The sequence below is a fragment of the Filicampus tigris genome, chromosome 15, assembly GCF_054856515.1.
Source record: "Filicampus tigris isolate MCC_2025a chromosome 15, RoL_Ftig_1.0, whole genome shotgun sequence".
NCBI lineage: Eukaryota > Metazoa > Chordata > Actinopteri > Syngnathiformes > Syngnathidae > Filicampus > Filicampus tigris.
This window is the reverse complement of record NC_141231.1, coordinates 3,504,138-3,522,843: the sequence shown is the minus strand read 5'-3', so window position 1 is coordinate 3,522,843 and position 18,706 is coordinate 3,504,138. Positions and strand designations below refer to the sequence as shown.

General features: G+C 40.1%; 1 protein-coding gene across 1 annotated transcript; it reads left to right on the top strand.

The window, feature by feature from the left end:
- The first annotated feature begins 3,067 nt into the window (after positions 1-3,067).
- Positions 3,068-14,380, top strand: LOC147135166 (uncharacterized). Its single transcript, XM_086053789.1, has 8 exons — positions 3,068-3,209; positions 4,852-4,986; positions 6,748-7,183; positions 9,259-9,501; positions 9,606-9,826; positions 11,468-12,266; positions 12,327-12,618; positions 12,670-14,380. The coding sequence occupies exons 2-8, from the start codon at positions 4,853-4,855 to the stop codon at positions 13,602-13,604; spliced, it is 3,060 nt and encodes a 1,019-aa protein (XP_085909915.1). The 5' UTR covers positions 3,068-3,209; position 4,852; the 3' UTR covers positions 13,605-14,380.
- The last annotated feature ends 4,326 nt before the right edge of the window (positions 14,381-18,706 follow it).

Genomic DNA, 18,706 nt, shown 5'->3' with positions numbered 1-18,706 from the left:
CCCAACATCAAATCACCATTTCAATTCATCCATATCATACTGTATATCCCTTCGTCATTGTACGACTCGGTGAGGCAACACTGAGTACCATGCCCTTACAAGCTGTTTAACTCAGAACAATCTTTACTGGCAGTTTCACCTAATCTCTGTTTGTACAGTGTCATATATTAGCCAGGACAGCCATTTAAACATGGAAGCAATGATAGCTGAGCCTCAAAGTGACAGTATATACTATATAGCTGGAGAGCAGTGCGTCCACACAAAGATGAGATTCTTCATACAAGGTACATCCTCTCCTCCACAATTTCTAAAACAATTAGTGTCTGCAAAAAACAAAAAGAGAACTGCATTTAATAGTAACGCTGTACAATTGTGTACACAATGTACCGTAATGAACACATTTTCCTGATATTTGCAGGGAGTTTGAAGCCGTTACAAAACGTACAAAAGTGAAAAGAACCCTCAAGTGGTCAGCTCTGATACCTTCATAATGAAGAAAATCTGAGAAATAGTGCAAGATTATGGACAGAAGCTGCACCAAGAGCAAAAACGGCTAAACAAGTGCCTTGCCCTCGTAAGAACCACAAAATGTGTGCATTTGCACACAATGTGCCAGCTAAAAAGAGCATGAAATGCAAACTATTTTGTGTGTATTGGAACTTTTCTTTCTATAAATCAAATAATTTGTTTGGATTTTGTTAACTCTTATAAGGAGTAAAAATAAATGAGAAGATTAGTTCACTAATTATGTGAAATATTATGTCGGCCATATATGACATTGAAGCTATCTGAAACAAATGACCAAGTACTGTATCACAGTACCTTTTATGTTGGGTGTTGTTGACTGCATACCATTTTTTCTATCTTGGGTTTCAAAACGTACCAACCTAAAAACATTATATTCAGATAAGATATCAAACTAATTTGGGCTAATTTGTCATTGTACCACACTGAATTAGGATTGAGGAGGAGAAAACGGCTGTGTGTAAGCAGCATATACTATACCACTATTAATTGTTACCATTGTTTATGGTTTAATTTGAGTGTTTATAACGGAATATTATTTATTTTACTATTTGCAACTTGTTTTATCAAATCTAAAGTTCCAAATCAACCCTGAATAATTGGTCTTTTATATGACAACAGATAAAAGAAATACACCTGCACTTTACGCTGACAATCAAAGTCTATATCGGGACTTAGTTTTAGGAAAGACTGTCCTAAATTATTATTGTCTTTTATTAACCTTGTCTTCCCTGCCTACTTATTTTCACAGCCTTAATATGGACAGGTTAAATCGTCTCACAAACAGAAGGGGAAACAAGAAACAGTTTGAAATTAAGTCTAAAACAGCGGATGAAGCTGAAAGAGAAAACAGTAATATATGGAAGAGCAAATAAACCCTACTCTACCTACAATTCAAGATTCATTTCCCAGATGGTTAAAAATGACTCAGTCACGTGAAAAACTGGAGAAGCATTTGAAAATTTGGCCACCAAAGAAGATGTATAACCCAAAGGCTGACATTTCTCATTTGACATTTCTTCTGAAACAACTTAAAATCAACAAAGCTCATTTAACTGAGTGGAAAGAATCCTGCAAGGTAGTGAGACATAATATGAGGATGGACAAGAGAAGAATGAGAGGAGTCACGTCAAGTCCCTTTGGAGATTCTGAGAATGGAGGCAACATTAATCCCGTTGCCTCAGAGTGGATAAACTCATAGAAAATCAAATACCAGCATCAGGAGCCTGGGATGCGGAAGCAGGCTTGGCTTTCAGCACCACAAATAAGAGTAGCTATAGGTTGAGGGCCCAGAATTATTTCAAACCTGTGCTTCTGCCCAAAAACTGACCAAGAGTGGTGCAAAATTGACTTGAATCCTGGAGGTCTTCAAGGCAACCCAGAAGTCATGGACAAACCATGAGCTGGAGTAGGGCAACTGCAACTTCCTGCCGCCCTGCAGATTCATGCACGCTTTAAGAATGCTAATTCACATTCTGACTGGCAAGGAGCCTGGATGGTCTCAGATATTCAATTCCATCATGATACAGCATCTCTTAATTAGTGGCAGGAGGCCTGGAGGTTCCACACGGGCCATTGGACACAGCAATTTTCTCAGGAGAAGTGCTCAGCTGGGTTCATGGCGATCCAACCCCAGAAAGTGATCAGTTCCTCAAAGAGCGGGTCTAAGATGCCCCACTTAAGAATAACATCTATTTTCTTTGAAAATATAAGAAAATAATAATACCTATACTATAATAAGAATGTACAGTACACAATAAGCACGTCAAAATAAACACATTTGGAATTAATTAAATCACACAAGACTACAATTTTGTTTTATAAAACAAATCTTACCCCATGGCCAAGGGAAGACACGTTTGACAAAAAGTCTTCTTTTTGTAAATTACAAATTCCCCATTTTTACGGTGCTGCAAAACGTTGCCCACATTACAGTATTCTCTATCACTATCGTGTTAATTTTTTTGTGTCTTTCATCCGTGGACATTTTGGTTGTTGCTGTTTGCAATTTCTAGTAAAAAAAAGTACAGAGGTTTGATGATTTTATTACCATGGTATTTAGAATAAAACTTCTTACAATGCTTTCACTGTGCACATCTGTATTTTTTTTTGTTTCTTTTTAGTGGATTATGTTCAATATGATTGATTGCTACAATTGTGACATGAATTTCTCATAGTGTTTCTAGACCACTACAGGTTTATAATGATCAAAAGCAGTGTGGTCAAGAATTCAGTAAATACATTTTTAATGACTGCAGAGTGTTTGTGGGGTGGCGACGTGGGAGGTCATGCACCTTTTTTCCTGTTTCATTCATTTGCTATTTCTTGTCTACATCTCAACAGCAGGCTTGGGCTCCTCGTGTTTGGCATTGCGTACCTCTCACACTAAATTTAGAGCTGCAGCTCAGAATCTACTCTCATACAATGTAAAAATAGCAAGGAGGGAGACTTGCTTTCCACACAGCTAACACACAGCGCAGACTAAGTCTGGGCTTGTTTAAGCTGACAGCAAAACAGACCTAGACGGACGGACTTAAGACAATCATGTGGCCCACAGGCCCCGAAGCACTGTCGTGACAGACCAACAACTTGGATTGGACCTTTATATATAGTTGTGGTGGATAAAGCAAGGCTTTCAAACAAACACTAAAAGGGAAATCCTCTGACTGGACAAAAGACATCAGGTAAGTTATGACTGTTATTTTGCTGTCGTTCTTTCGCTCCCAAGTTTGTACTTAATGTGGGTTATTTTATACATGATGTGACTGTAGGTGTTGGCAGACCAATAGTTACTGTGGTGCAAATAAGACCTGAAAGATTTCCTGTAAAATGAAATTTAAAAAAAAAGACATGGATAACGGACATAAAATAGCATCATTTGTTGTTGAATTTCACATTTTACTTACAGCAGTCCTTACGGCAAACGTATTTTTGTTTTTTGCTGCCATAACCATTAAAAAAAAGAATAAACAAAAACAAACAACCTATATCTCCTCAGCAACAAGCTGAGGAGATATAGTGATGCATACTGAACACCAATTTGTGTTACACTGCAATAGTGTAAGTGATAAAATACAATCTTTGAGTGCACTGCCATTTTTGCGTGACGTCAGACTTCTGCATGTTGGCCTAGTTTCATCAATTTGCAGAAGATCTGACATTTCTAACTTCAGTTTTATGGAATCCTAAGCATCTTTCACAGATCCAATCTTTGCCTCTTCTAAAATGTTGAAACAACGGGGAACACTGCGATACAAACATGTGAACCCCTTTTAAGGGGTTAATGCATCATCTGAACGTATTGAGGTCACTGTAATTGCATTTTCAGTGAATTCAATGGAGTGACTTCAGAGCAGTGGGGCTGCCTGTGGTGATCTTAGATCATTCCCTAATTTTAGATAATAGTTATTGCATTAGTCAGCTTCTCTTATCACCAGCGACACCGTTGAGCCCCCGAGGTTCATCCTGCTGACAGGCAAGGATTAAAGGCTCAGGTCTTCAATTTACACTTCAGTAACATGTCTGAAATTCTCAATTATATTCTTCAAAATTGTTATTAGCTGGCCATCCTGGTTTCAATTCATTGGTTTGTTCCAAAACAGCCACATGAGTTTTGAAATGTATTAATGCGAACATGCATGTACTATAAGTCATCAAATATTTGTCAGCATTTTTTTGTGATGCATTATAATTTATTACAGTGCTGAAAGACATTGCCTTTTTTTTTTTGCTTCATTGTGTACAACTCCACTCCACTATGAACATGAGCAAAATCTGATAAATGGTAGACATTTACATTGAAAACTATAATTAAAAATTAAACTATTTCACCAGTGTACATTTTGTTCCATTCAAAGTTTTTATTTGTATCAAGCAAAGCACTATGTGAAAATACCTGATTTTATTATGTCATTTCAACCTCAAGTTAATGCGTCACAAGTTGTGGTTTCTTGTTTGTTGATTTCCGTCGCTTGTGACAACCGTGTGTGTGTGTGTGTGTGTGTGGGAGAGGGAGAGAGAGAGAGATGGGATCTCATGTCACAGTTTGCCGATTCATACATCACTGTGCAGTGCATGGCAATTCAACCAAATATTTGACCCTGACACTTAATATTAGACCATGTGGTAATACTCTATCGCTGGTAATACAACTACATCAGGATGCAACATTCAAGGATATGCGCTTTCAGGGAGCTGTAATCCATGTTTTATCTTAAAGTTTAACTGTTTGTGTGGACGTCACATCATGAGGAAATGTGGCATTTGCTTTGATGATTATGAGCTTTCATCAGATAAATTGTTCACAGACTTTCTTCTTGGAAACAGGATGTTGTCAAACAAAGGCGAGCAGAGGTCTTTCAGCAATGGCCGGCTAAGAGACCAATGGGAGAAGAGAGCGCAGACAATAGCAGACCAGTGCAAACAAGAGGGGCAATTGAAGGAGAAAAGTTCCCTCAAATTGTGAGCATGTCTTGTCAAGAACATTGGAAATCACAAACACACTTTATGCACCTGTAACTTGTAACTGTAGATTTAAATACAAATCAGGTGAATTCAATGAGTTCTCTGTTTGTTCCATGACAGAACCAACATCTATGCAGTAAAAACAACAAAGTCCATGTATTATTAAATAACACTATGCATCCAAGAACAATTCTTAAAAATACATGTCTTCGAAAGTCCAAGTTATGTAGCCTACTGTTTACGAAGAATGGGTCATTAACCATAGACCATACTTTCACACATTCATTTATAAAATAAATCAAAAAATTAAAATGGCTGTCGACAAGTACAAAAGCCTAAATGAGAGTTACAGAAATTGTTTTTCCTTTACCTTAAAAACAATTTTAAAAAAAGATACAAAGTAAAGTAAAAGGTACCAACATTTTCATTTGTTTGATATGAAGTTTGAAATGATTCAGTTGGACCACAAAAATAAAGCAAGGGCTGATTTTCACAAATTAATTGTCAGTACATTTATAATCAAATTATTTCAGCGGCTAGTTTCGGGTTTTCTTTCTTGAACATACGGTTAGCAACAAATTAGCCTATGTGTGTATCTCTTACGATAAAAGAACAATCACATCTCCACCACAGACAACCTGCAAAGACTATGCTTTGAGGCTCCTTCACTTAAAGCGGAAATCAACCCAAACATATTTTTTCCAGAATATGTGCTATGCAGGCCCACTAGTTGAAACAAGACAATATGATTGATATGAAATATGAGTTAAGCAGCAAAATCCACACGTTTTTAGCCATCTCAGGGGGCTGCCATTTTGTCACTTCTGTTGCCCCTCAGGGCTCAGGTAACTGACACATGTCTGTCTAAAGTGGACAATGGAGAGTGTGGATTCCAGAAATGCAGAACAAGACAAAGACTGTAGAATACAAAAAATCTTCAAACGCAAATGACCGACAAATTAGGAACAGAAGTCGCTGGCTAAAACAAAGCCAGGAAACATCAAATTGGAACAAAAAGCCCTCGCAAATGGCAAGGAAGAATAGATTAATTGAAAAATATAAATGAGAGAGCAAACTCCAATCGCACGAAAAATAAAGGACAAAAAATATCACAATCAAAACTCTAACAAGAAAATCGAAAACGTAATTCGAGAGGTCTAGAAAAATGAGCTTGGGCAAGCAAGGTCAATCATGCGACAAGACGTGGTGGAGAAAAGAGTCCTTTTAAACCTTGCTGATTATGATCAGCGACAGTTGGTCAACTGAAGGGAACGCCCCCACTCCAGCTGGGCTGCAACGAGAGAGAGAGAACGAGAGAGAACGAGAGAGAATGAGAGAGAGGGAGAAAGAGAGAGAGAGAGGGAGAAAACACAACAGAGCAAAACCATGACAGTAACGGCTCACATGTTTTCTCAAGCTGAGCTATGATTGGTCGTTATCTGAGCCCGGTCTGTGATGTCATTTTCAGTCGACAGTGACAAAATGGCCGCCCCCGGACATGGCTAAAAATGGGTGGATTTTGTTGCTTAACTCTTATAGCACAAACACAGTACTAATCAGAATGCTGTGTTTCAACTAGTGGGCCTGCATAGAACATACTGTTCAAAAAAATTGTTTGGGTTGATTTCCGCTTTAAAGCATAACTTTTAGCATTATCTAAAATAAGCTTTAGAAATAAAAACATTTTCTTCTTCCTGGTAATACAAGATTCTCATCACTGACAAAAATGAAATTGTCTTACTTTGTGTTTGCCTGCAGGCTTTTCTCAAAGTGGAACTACCATTGGGCTCTGGCGGCCGATGGAGATAAGACAAAAGGCGAAATCTCCGACTTTCAGAGGGTCACTTCAGAAGAAGCAGAAAAAAACAAGACAAAAATCAAATTCAAAATCGTACCTCCCCCTCCTCCCAAACCTAAAAGTAAACTGCTACCCCCTTCTTCTAGGAGGGCATCACCCCAACCTCTAATAGTAAAGCGTAAAGTTGAAGTTGACATATTCCGGTTACACTGGAGGGAGTCCTGGATGAGTCTGAAACCACCGAAGTATCTTTTTCTTAAGGCTAATAAGACAAAAACCAAAATTCAAGGATTTACAACTATAGATGTGGTCAGAGACAACAAGTACAAATATGTGGAATATGCATCAGAGCCTGAGTGCACATCTACTATTGACTGGAGCCACTCCTGGAAGCAGGTAAATGCATGAAACTGGTTTATGAAACTAGTTTGTGTGTGAAGATGACAGCAAAAAAGTTAAGAACCCGTTTGGATGAAATTTGGACCTTGAAGCAACACTGTGTAATATGTTGGTTTTTGATGATTATGGCGGCGCCATGTGGACATAAGCGGTAGTGTTTTGACAAAAGTCAACCACATTTCCCATGCGCACCAGCGCGTAGTGTCATGAAATCCTGAGCTCTCGCTGGCCTGCAAGTTGGACTGAATTACATTTCTATTTCCAGTGGCTGTGTGAAAGATGAATAGCGATGAGGTAATGAATCTATTTTTTTTTTAAACAATACTTTTATTTTTTGTTTGTTTTGGGGCTTCTGCCATGACACCAGCGTAGACGTCCTATCAACTTCCATCCTTATAGCAAAGGAGGAAGTGAGTATGCCATAAAGCAATTCAGGACATTTGTATTTTTTGGGGAGCCAGAGTTGCTCCCATCCTCCTCAAAGTTGCTTAGTGCCAGTAAAAACGATACAGACCCCGGCCCCCCACCCCCCGCCCGCCCCAACGCATGACAAAAGTCCCATTGAACTACTTGTAAGTCAATGTTTCATCAAATGACTTGTGATAAAAATTATTACGGTCAAATTCTTGCCCAGTGCTGCTTTAAAAGCAATTGATAACAATTCTAAGGACTGGGCGAAATAGGAACAGGAATATTTTTGAAATTTAACATTCAATCAAAAGTGTGTCAAATATTCTTATTCTGTTTTATGTACACAGTCCTAAATTATATATTTGCTTATTTAAAAACAAATGATCAAGTTGTAGCTTTATTGTACTATGGTATTCATTGAATGATATATTTCAAGTCTAAACCCTTAGGTACCATTTTAAAGCAGTAGAAAATGGATGGCAGCTAGACTCTCTCTGTTGTCGTATTTTACGCTTCATAATATGCCACACATTTGCAATGGGAGACAGGTCTGGACTGCAGGCAGGCCAGTCTAGTACCCACACACTGTTGTAACACATGCAGAATGTAGTTTGGCATTTTCTTGCTGAAATAAGCAGGGGTGTCCATGAAAAAGACATTGCTAGGATGGCAGCATATGTTTCTCCAAACCCTGTATGTTCCTTTTAACATTAATGGTGCCTTCACAGATGTGTAAGTTACCCAAACACAGCCCCATACCATCACAGATGCTGGCTTTTGAACTTGCTTCTTTTCCTCTTGGACCCGGAGGACACGACAATTTCCAAAAAGAATTTGAAATGTGGACTCGTCAGACCACAGAACACTTTTCCGCTTTGATCAGTCCATCTTAGATGAGCTCAGGCCCAGAGAAACCGGCGGCCTTTCTGGGTGTTTTGATAAATGGCTTTTGCAGAGTTTTAAGTTGCACTTACGGATGTAGCGCTGAACTGACACTGGTTTTCTGAAGTGTTCCTGAGCCCATGTGCAGATATCCTTTACACATTGATGTCGGTTTTTGATGCAGTGCCCGCCCGAGGGATCGAAGGTCATGGGCATTCAAGGTTTTTCAGCCTTGCCGCTTACACGCAATGATTTCTCCAGATTCTCTGAACCTTTTAATGAAATTATGCACCGTAGATGATGAAATCCCTAAATTCCTTGCAATTCTATGTTGAGGAAAATTGTCCTCAGACTGTTCGACCATTTTCTCACGCAGCTGTTAACAAAGAGGTGAAGTTTGTCCATCTTTGCTTGTGAATGTCAGAGCACGCTTTTATAGCCAATCATTGCACCCATCAGCTACCAATTGGCCTGTTCACATGTGGGATGTTCCAAACAGGTGTTTGACGAGCATTCTTCAACTTTCTCAGTCTTTTTCCACCTGTCACAGCTTTTTGGAACGTGATGCAGCCATAAAATACTAAGTTAATGATTATTTGCTGAAAACTAAAAGGTTGATCAGTTTGAACATTAAATATCCTGCCTTTGTACTGTATTCCGTTAAATATAGGTTGAACATGATTTGAAAATTGTTGTATTCTGTTTTATTTACATTTTACGAAACGTCCTAACTTCAATGGAATTGAGGTAGTACAAGTAATAAATGCTCTGTGTTACAGGTAAAGTGTACAACCCTGCCAGAGTGTTCTGGGGAGAAACCATTTCAATGGGATATTTTGTTCGACAGAGATTTGATCCCCAATCCAGAAATAGGAGTATATCATCTTCCTGTATGGGCCGGCACCTGGAAAATTATGAACTTTGCCTTCAGACAACAGAAGCAAAAGTGGGACTGTGAATGGCCTGCTTTCCAACTACATTTCAGGAACAAGTTTGACGACATACAGCAAATGTTGGAGCAGGTGGGGCTTTTTTTATCAACAGAGACTTAATTTTCATTGATTTCACTGAATTCCCAAATCATGTTATTTCAATTTAAAAAAATGTAAACTTATGTCTCAAATAGGACGAACTTCCAGGGTGGGAGGATTCATGGAGGCTTTCAAAACCTACAGTTAAAGCTGAAGACTGTACATTGTTTGAGCTCACAGTTGAAATTATGAAGATAAATGATGTGCTACTGACTGGGTGGAACAAGTCCTGGCTGATCTCTGCACCTGTGCTGGAGGAGGAAAACGATCATGCGAACATCTGGAGCTCTTGCAGGCTTTTCAGCCTGCAGCTCAGGTGGATTGTTACACATCTTACTAAGTGACATCTGCACACAAACATATGTTGAATATGTAACCATGAAGTAATTCACTTTTTGTTTTACATGAATTTATAATTAATTGGACTTGTGGTGGATCATGCATCTATGGGGATTACTCATCCGGCATTTTGGAGCAACGCGCGGCGTGCCGCACAGTCATAGCTAAGTTAGATTTGGAGGACAAATCTGAAATTTAATGGGTTAAAGTGTACCTCCGGCGGCCCATTATGAGGTATTGATGGGGAAACGGCGTAATATTGTGAAACATGATAAATATCTGATGTTCCCCATTTTGTGTCTAGTCTTGTATTTGCCAAAATAATCTACCTGATTAATTTGAATGCATGTTAGGAACGGATGTGACGTCAAGTCGTTGACTGAACCGTCCCTTGCACCCACCAGTTGCTATTGAGTGATACGGCATATCGCTTGCCTATAGGTGTAAATCTGCTTTTTCCTATTTTTTTTTTTTTTTTTTTTGCAAGGTGAGTCTAATAAGCCATCATAGAAAACGTCTTCCCAAACTTAAAAAAAAAAAAAAAAGTCCACTGCCAGACAGGCAGGATGGATGGCTGGGAACGTGGCATCCAGCCTTGGATATCTATCTGTTTATTTATTTATTTGTTTATTTATTACCCCGACGGCAGCTGGGATAGGCTCCAGCATGCCCGCGACCCTTGTGAGGATAGGCGGATTGGATAATGGATGGATGGATGTTTATTTATTTCGACAGAAAGGATGTAAGCTGACCCGCATCGCAGACAGTTTTCTGCCATCGCATGCGGCAGCTGATTATTTATTATGCGCTGCAGCACTGGCCGCGTCTAACACACAGTTAGTTGGGCAGGATAGATTGACATGCATGGCAGCACACAGCGGCTGAAATCTGACTGGACAAAAAAATCCAAATATCTACATACAGTACAGTCGTTGAAGCAGTGAAGCCCCCCCCCCCAAAAAAAACAGAAATGAATATGAAAGAATGATGCGAATACATTCGTAAACTTTCTTTGAACAAATGTTTGAATTTAGGTTGTAGAATAAAGCAGGTCTGCGCTTCTGACCGTGCTTCAGCCAGTAGACACTGCCAGATGCTATTTCTGCCTGAATTCTGTGTGCCCAGGAAATATCAGCCTGTGCTGGTTTTTCACTGGTTAAGAAGTCATCTCCACAACATTGTACATTTGTAACATTTGAGGATGACAAAAATAAACACACATTGTAACGTTATCTTACCCTACTACTGTTCCGCAGTTCTGGACACTGCAGTCACATACTGCACGTCTATCTCGTTCCTCATATTTTTTATGTAGATGTAGGTTGGTGTGTATACACATGTGTATATACACATGTTACTGCGTATATCTACATAGGTTTGATTCTAAATGTTTGCTGTCAATGTTATACATTAATGGCCACATTATGCCGCCGCCCCTGTGTGACCTATATCTTTGCTACTGTAACAATGAAAATTTCCCCACTGTGGGATCAATAAAGGCATTCTTATCTTATTCTTATCTTATCTGACAGAAGTACTTAGAAACAGGCTGATATCACGTGTTCTTTTTACTGTTTCAAAATATGTAGCGCTAAGTTACAATATATTGTGCCCGCAGGTCGTGTAGGTCTTCACTACAATCCCATCAAAGGCACAGCGACATGATGACAAGGAGGCGTAATATTCTCAACTCCCTCCTCACATCAGAACTGAATGACGCTAATAATGACAACACCGAGTGGTGGGATTCTTGGAGGACTCTGAAAAGATGGAACCCACCAGAAGAGGATGGCCCGGATGAGGTAGAAGACAATGACTCAGAGTTTGATGAATTATTTAATGACACAGAAGAAGAGGATGAAGGAGTGGACAATGATGAGGAGAATGACGGATTAGACGAGGAGGAAACAGAGGATGAAGAAGAGGGTAGTGAAGATGAGAAAGAGGAGGATGAAGGAGTTGATGAGGAAGAGGACACAGATAATGAATACAATGAAGAGCATATAAACCTAACGACAGAAACACATAATGGGGAATATTATGAAAATGAGACTATGTGTCACGAGGAGGAAGAAGATACAGAAAATGAAGAGGAGAGCGAAGAAGATGAGGAAAGGCAGGCGTTTGATGGGGAAGATGAAGAGCTTGAAGACAGTGAAACACATGAGATGAAACCGCGGAATAATAACAATGACGTCCATGAGGAGGATGAAGAAGGAGACAATGGGATAACTGACGATGAAGAGGAGGAGAAAGTGAATGAACAGTGTAATGAGAAAGTGGATGTGAAGGAAGAAAAGGGAGAACATGAGCTGGACAAGGAAGTTACGGAGGAAGAGGAGGAGGAATTAAATGACTCCGATATCGACAATGGCGTCGATGAAAACGACCAAAATACCGTTGAGGAGAAGGAAAAAGTCGTCAAGGATAGGAACAATGATAAGCGCATGGATGAGGACCTAAAAGTAATGGAGGAGCATGGAAATGTAGTAAAGGAAGAGCAAGTATACACCAACATCACACTGCAGCTCAGAGAGATATTGAGAATGATTTCAAACGAAAAGGAGGAAGATGAGGAGGAGAAGGATGAAGGGGAAGACCGAAAATCGACTAAAACACAAGGCCAAGTAGAACAGGGAGCCGGAGAAACACAGTCGGACACGAGAAAGAGACAAGATGGTACGAATAAAGAGGAGGAAGACGAGGCGGGTTACGTTCAGGAGAAGGAGGAAGAGGAGGATGAGGTTGAGGAGGAGGAGAACGAGTGGAGTGAGGGTGAGGAAGACGAGGAAGAGAGGAAAGAGACTGGGGAGGACGAAGAGGAGTTCAAGGAGACGGAGGAAGATGAAGAGGAGGACGAGGTTGAGGAGAAAGATTTGAGAAACGATACTGAGGAGGACGAAGAAGGCGAAGTTGAAACGGATGACGATAAGGAGGCCAATGAGGATGGAGAGGATAAAGAAAATGACCAGGATGGAAGGAGAGAGAAAACAGATGCAGAAGAAGATGATAGTGATGAAGGGGATGATGAAAGACATGAATGGACAAACAATGCTACAGATGAGGGAAATGTGAAAAAACACGCCGATTGTGAGAGGGGAAAAGAATGGAAAGAAAAATCCCAAAGAGCAGATACAGACGAAGATGAGGAAGACGAGGTTGATGATGCTGAAAAATATGTCTCTTTTGACGAGGAGGATAAGGGCAATGAAAAAGTCCCCGAAAGAGAAGTAGACAATGAAGATGACAAGGAAGGGAGCGAAGAAGATGTCGATGACACCGAGGAGAGATCTCTCAGCGAAGACCAAAACTCTGAGGAGATAATGGTGAAGACAGACGGAGAGGCAGCACCTAAAAAGGAAGACAACAGTAACACAGAGAAAGAAAAGAAAGATCAGAAATCCAGGAAGCCAATCAAGGGCAAACCGAAGGCCCCGCTTCATCTGCAGTTCCACAAACTGAACACCTCCTTCTTCTCGTGGAAGCAGTCTTGGATGGTGGCAGTGGCTCACAGGAGAAGCGATGAAGATGATGAAGAGGACGACATGGAGGGCGAACAAGAGGAGTTGAAGGCTTGGCGAGAATCCTGGAGGATCTGTCACCTGAGAAAGACACACCAGGATGATGTAGCGTGTTTCTCCACAGGGCACCCGTGGGTGAAACACAAAGGACTGATGAATGAAGATGACGGCTTGCTAAAGAAAGGCTGGACTCGCAGCTGGAAGATGACCAAGAAGGTTGAAGACATGAAATGATTTGAAAGGACGTGTGAGAAGAAACTCTGATGTGCTTTGTTAGATTTAAAATGAAAACAATAAAATAAAAACAAAACAAAAAAACGTAGAATACCAATGATTAACTGACTGATCTGATCAGAATCATCATCATACGAGAGATAAATACATGTATGCTTATTTAGCTCTTGTGTGTGTAGCAGTTTCCCAACATGAACCACATTTCCACTAAGCAGTACAATTCAAGGATTGGGGTCAACCTTCAGTTCACTTTCCTCCATTTGAAATAATAGGAACAAAATCAAAATCATAAATACTTTAATAACTATTCGGGCAATTTTTGAAACATGCTGCAAACATTTGGAACGCATTCAAACTATTCAGCATCATACATGTAGTTTATAGAGGCAAGTTATTGAAAACAATTTAAAACACATTTTAAGAAATATTTTCTTGAATGAAGACCAAGGTACTACTTTGGTTCTTCTTACCTAGGCAGAAAATTGTAATCTTCACAGTTTTACTGAAAACCATCTGTTGGTGTGGTTTATAAGTTTTATTTTCAGACACAGTAATTAACCTCATTAGCCTACCTACAGAGTTTTACTGCACCCACTTCCCTCGTACCTCCAATTGTTGTCATGCTGCCGTCGTTGATGAGTGTCGTTTTTTATATTTCGCAAAGTTTATCATAGCATTGATATTTCTAAAATGTGTGGGGAATACAAAGCTTAAAGAAGAAGATGAAATGTATATGTGCATAATCACATTTGTACGTTTGTAAAATAATGTCTGAATGCACTCACTCCATATTTGTAAATGTGTACATGAATGATATTCAAAAAAGTATGTCTGCTTTGATTTGTAAATAAAACTATGGAAAATATGAAAGTATGCGCTGGCACTGATTAAATGTGGAATTGTGTTTGTACATTTTATAAGGTCCATGTACTAGTACATTGTTTGCCCTGACTAGTTGGACAACTTTAGCATACTCGTATACTAGAAGAGCAAAACTGTGCACTAGTTGTCTGTGTGCTACTAGTACTACTAGTGACGATAAAATTTGCCTAGTTAACATTTTGCGCTTCACTGGTAGTACTAGTACCACTCAGATGTCAACTATTGCACTGTTTTTCCTCACTAGTATCATGTAGTTGTCCCAATTGTATGCCAAAGTTGTGCTACAAGTATGCAGAAATATTACACAGCAGTGGGTGGAAGGCAGTACTGTAGTGGAAAAAATGTTAAAAAGTTAGACATCAGTTTACTAATGCACCCAAGTCATTCTACAAGTGCGCTAACTGTGCTATTTTTCAGGCTAGCTTTTGTAGGCCTATAGGTCAGCTGCACCTTTTTTTGCGGCACAGGACAGGCAAGTCATCGTGTTTGACAACCGACATAGAAGCCAAAAAAAAAACATTTAAAAAAATCTCTCTCTAACTCTTTATGACTGTAGTTGTTGTAATAGTAAACCCTGATGAGCTTTCAGAAAAAAAAACAAGCAGAGCAAAATATTTGGTATTGCAAAGGTGTGAAAAAAAAAGACTGCTGGTGCCAATGTTTTTTGCCAATATGATATAATATGTCGAGGTTTGGTTGTGTGCATAATGTGGGAGGGCACATGATGGGGCTGTCGGCGTCGGCTCATCTTTGGGCCATCGCCCAAAATATACAAAATGATGTTTCACCTTCATAGTATGCTGGACATACGACAGCTTCTCGTGGAGATGACATATGCTTAAAGTGGAAGTCAAAACAAACATATTTTTTCAAGAATAAGTTCTATGCAAGCCCACTAGTTGAAACAAGGCATTCTGATAAATATTGCGTTTGTGGAATAAGAGTTAATCCACCCGTTTTTAGCCATCTCTTGGGGCGGCCATTTTGTCACTTCTGTTGACTGAAAATGACATCATAGTTTCTCATGGCTCAGGTAACGACCAATCAAGGATGACCTGTTTTCTGAAGCCGAGCCGTGATTGGTCGTTACCTAAGCCCTGAGCAGTTGCAGCATGTCGACAGAAGTGACAAAATGGCCGCCCCCTTAGATGGCTAAAAAGGGGTGGATTTTGCTGCTTAAATCATATTCCACAACACAATATTAATCAGAATGCCATGTCTCAACTAGTAGGCCCGCTGGGAACATATTCCTGAAAAAAATATGTTTTGGTTGATTTCGCTTTAAGTCCACGTGAGGATGCACACAGCATTTTCACAGGGCCAGATTTGATAGGGAATACCCACATTTTAGGATTGCTCTTCTGAAGGCATGAGGGGATATAAATGACAGATTTGAGTGAGCCCAGAACACGTGCAAGGACATTTTCTGTCCACTAGATGGGAGCATACATTCGCTGCAGCCACTCGTACATGACTAAGCATGCCTGTGGAAGTAAAACCACACCACTGCTGGGAGAGTGTACTGCTGATTATCTCCCTGCCTTTGTGTTGACAGTTTGAACAATGTAGGATTTCATTGGAAGCATCTCATCTCAGCTCATCCTAATTTATACCGTGCTTTGACAACAGCCACAGCAGTACCCAAGCACTGCATAGAAAAGATAAAATAAAATGTATACAATCATATATAACTAAACAAAATCTTCTAGATTGTAAATCTTCTTAGCTGTAATCCACTAAGGCTCACAGAGGATGAAAGATGTAGAATTACAAAAAAAAAATATTACTACAACAGGAATATACAGTGGGTACGGAAAGTATTCGGACCCCTTGAAAGTTTTCGCTTTCCGTGTCATTGCAGCCATTTGCCAAAATCACAAATGTTCATTTCATTTCTCATCGATGTACACTCAGCACCACATCTTGACAGAAAAAAATATATATAATTTTTTTGCAAATGTATGAAAAAAATAAATAATGTGACCCCAAAAATGACCCCAAGGTGTCTCAAACTAGAAGAGAAACTAAGGGTATTAAGAGGCCCCATGCAGTCGGCCACTTTAGGAGCTAAAGTGTCAGGGGCAACAATTAGCACATCAGTTTTGGCTGCATTTAACTGAAGAGAGTTGCTATTCATCCAATCCTTAATTGCAGTTGTCTGTGTGTTCACATATAATTTGAGTACTCACATTGTAAAAATGTTGGGTTAATTGAGGTCCCAGGATTAAGCCCCTTTACAATGACTTCGAAGACAATTTCAGTGCCATTTCAATGCTAATTCTGAGAGATGGGCCCTTTACCCTATTTTGCTGGTCCGTCCTCCATCTGCGACCTGGGCACCTTTCCGTTATCGTCCCTCCGTCCTTTTAAAGCGCTTCTATCCTTACATTTCACCAGTCAATCCAACCCCCCCCCTCTCCCCCCCCAAAAAAAATGCATGACGCATGCATGGGAGAGAGGCTAACACCAGAGGTTTCATATAATGCATGTTGAAATTAACTTTTGGCCGCCTCATTCGGCATCGAAAAGGGTACATCACACGCATGCACGTGAATAAGTAGAAGCAGCTGAATAAAGTAACCCCCCGCCCCCACACACACGCACACACACATAGGATGTTTTCTTTTTTTTTTTTTAATGTGGGACAACAATAGTGGGACGAGACCGAGAGGGATACATCACAGCCAGCTCTCTTAACAGGCTGGGAGTATCTTGTGAGTGGATTGACTTGTTTACAACTGTTTAATTGCCAACACAACCACCCTCGGTCACTAGACTGACTGGCGATGTGTAAACTTTTTTTGAAGGAGGACAAGTGGTTCTCCTCTAGTCACTCTCTCACACATATTCTATTTTTCTTTTCATAAGTCTTGCGAATTACTGGGTAATCATGGGACCTCGGGTACCTTGTTTTGTGCCATACCCTGAAGAAATGCTTGTCACCGAGCTGGATCTCTGGCCAGACAGAATTAGCGTTCACCCACTCCAGCTGCATCAAAGGCGGGCGACAACTATGCGAAGGTCTGGTAAGAGGGTGACCACGACGCCAGCCCCTTGGCTGCCTGACAGGCGGGAGTCTGTCGCACGAAGGTACCATGAGAGGGCGACCACAACACAAGCTTCTTTGACTTTCCAACCAATGGCGAATGAAGAGCTACTTGGCTGCCTGTCTGTGACACGGAGCCCCGTGTTTGGGTAGTAAGAAGCTGGTTTTCTCCTGCTAACTTCGTTTGTTTAGCGGCCGAACGCTAATTACTGCCTCGATAGCTGCAGTGGTGTCAGCCATTGCAGCAAGCTGTTAGGCTACCTGCCTACGGAAACAAACGAAACTTTAGCATTGCTAATGTCTGAAAACAGTGACCAATCACCACCAGAGTTCTGCCATGACACCAGTACTAGCGCGTAGATGGTCAAATCGACTTGTCCTTATAGCGAAAGGAGGAACTATGCCGTAAAGCAATTCAGGATATTTCTTTTGTGTGCCAGGGTTGCTAACCATCCTCCTCAAAGTTGCTTGGTGCCAGTTAAAACGATACAGACCCCCCCGGCATGACAAAAGTCCCATTCAACTACTTGTAAGTCAATGTTTCATCAAAAGAGTTGCGAAAACGTTTTATTAAGGTTGAATTATTGCCCAGTGCTGCTTTAAATTAATGCAAAAAAACCAACAGCACAATATTTCTGATTTTGCTGAGGTCATGTTTTCCTCATTTAATGTCAATAAAATCCCAAATTTAGATTTTTACCGATTGAAGTGGACAATAGTAGGAATATGCACATAAATTTTGGTGGCGATTGGTCACCGTTTTCAGACACTAGGTGACAACAGAATGTGACAACCACCCAGGAAATTTTATTACAATGCTTACCTCTTCATTTCACTCACGTAGTCTGTCTGATGTGTCAATCAAGTAGTCTCCTCCCAATTTGGGGGCGTTCCATTTTGTGCTAAAATTCATCACACAAAAATAACCTTTAAATCAATACAGAGGTTTTTTTTTTTTTGGGGGGGGGGGTATTTTTTGTACTGACAGTCTTTTTACATATAACAGTGACCTGTTATATAAGTGCCAATGTTCAGCCCAATCAGGTATCCCTACCCATATAACCCAAATAAAATACAGTACTCGAATCTGGTCATATGGGAATTTTAAAGTTGAGTGACCTTTAAGACAAGAATCTGTGTTTCTTATGCAAAACAGAAAACGCCCAAAAATCAC

What these genes read in the sequence shown, in the direction of transcription:
- LOC147135166 (XM_086053789.1), top strand. Translation starts at nt 4,853, where the DNA reads ATGTTGTCAAACAAAGGCGAGCAGAGGTCTTTCAGCAATGGCCGGCTA. An exon ending in GAGAAAAGTTCCCTCAAATT is followed by an intron (nt 4,987 to 6,747) that starts GTGAGCATGTCT and finishes GTTTGCCTGCAG; the next exon opens with GCTTTTCTCAAAGTGGAACT. An exon ending in GGAGCCACTCCTGGAAGCAG is followed by an intron (nt 7,184 to 9,258) that starts GTAAATGCATGA and finishes TCTGTGTTACAG; the next exon opens with GTAAAGTGTACAACCCTGCC.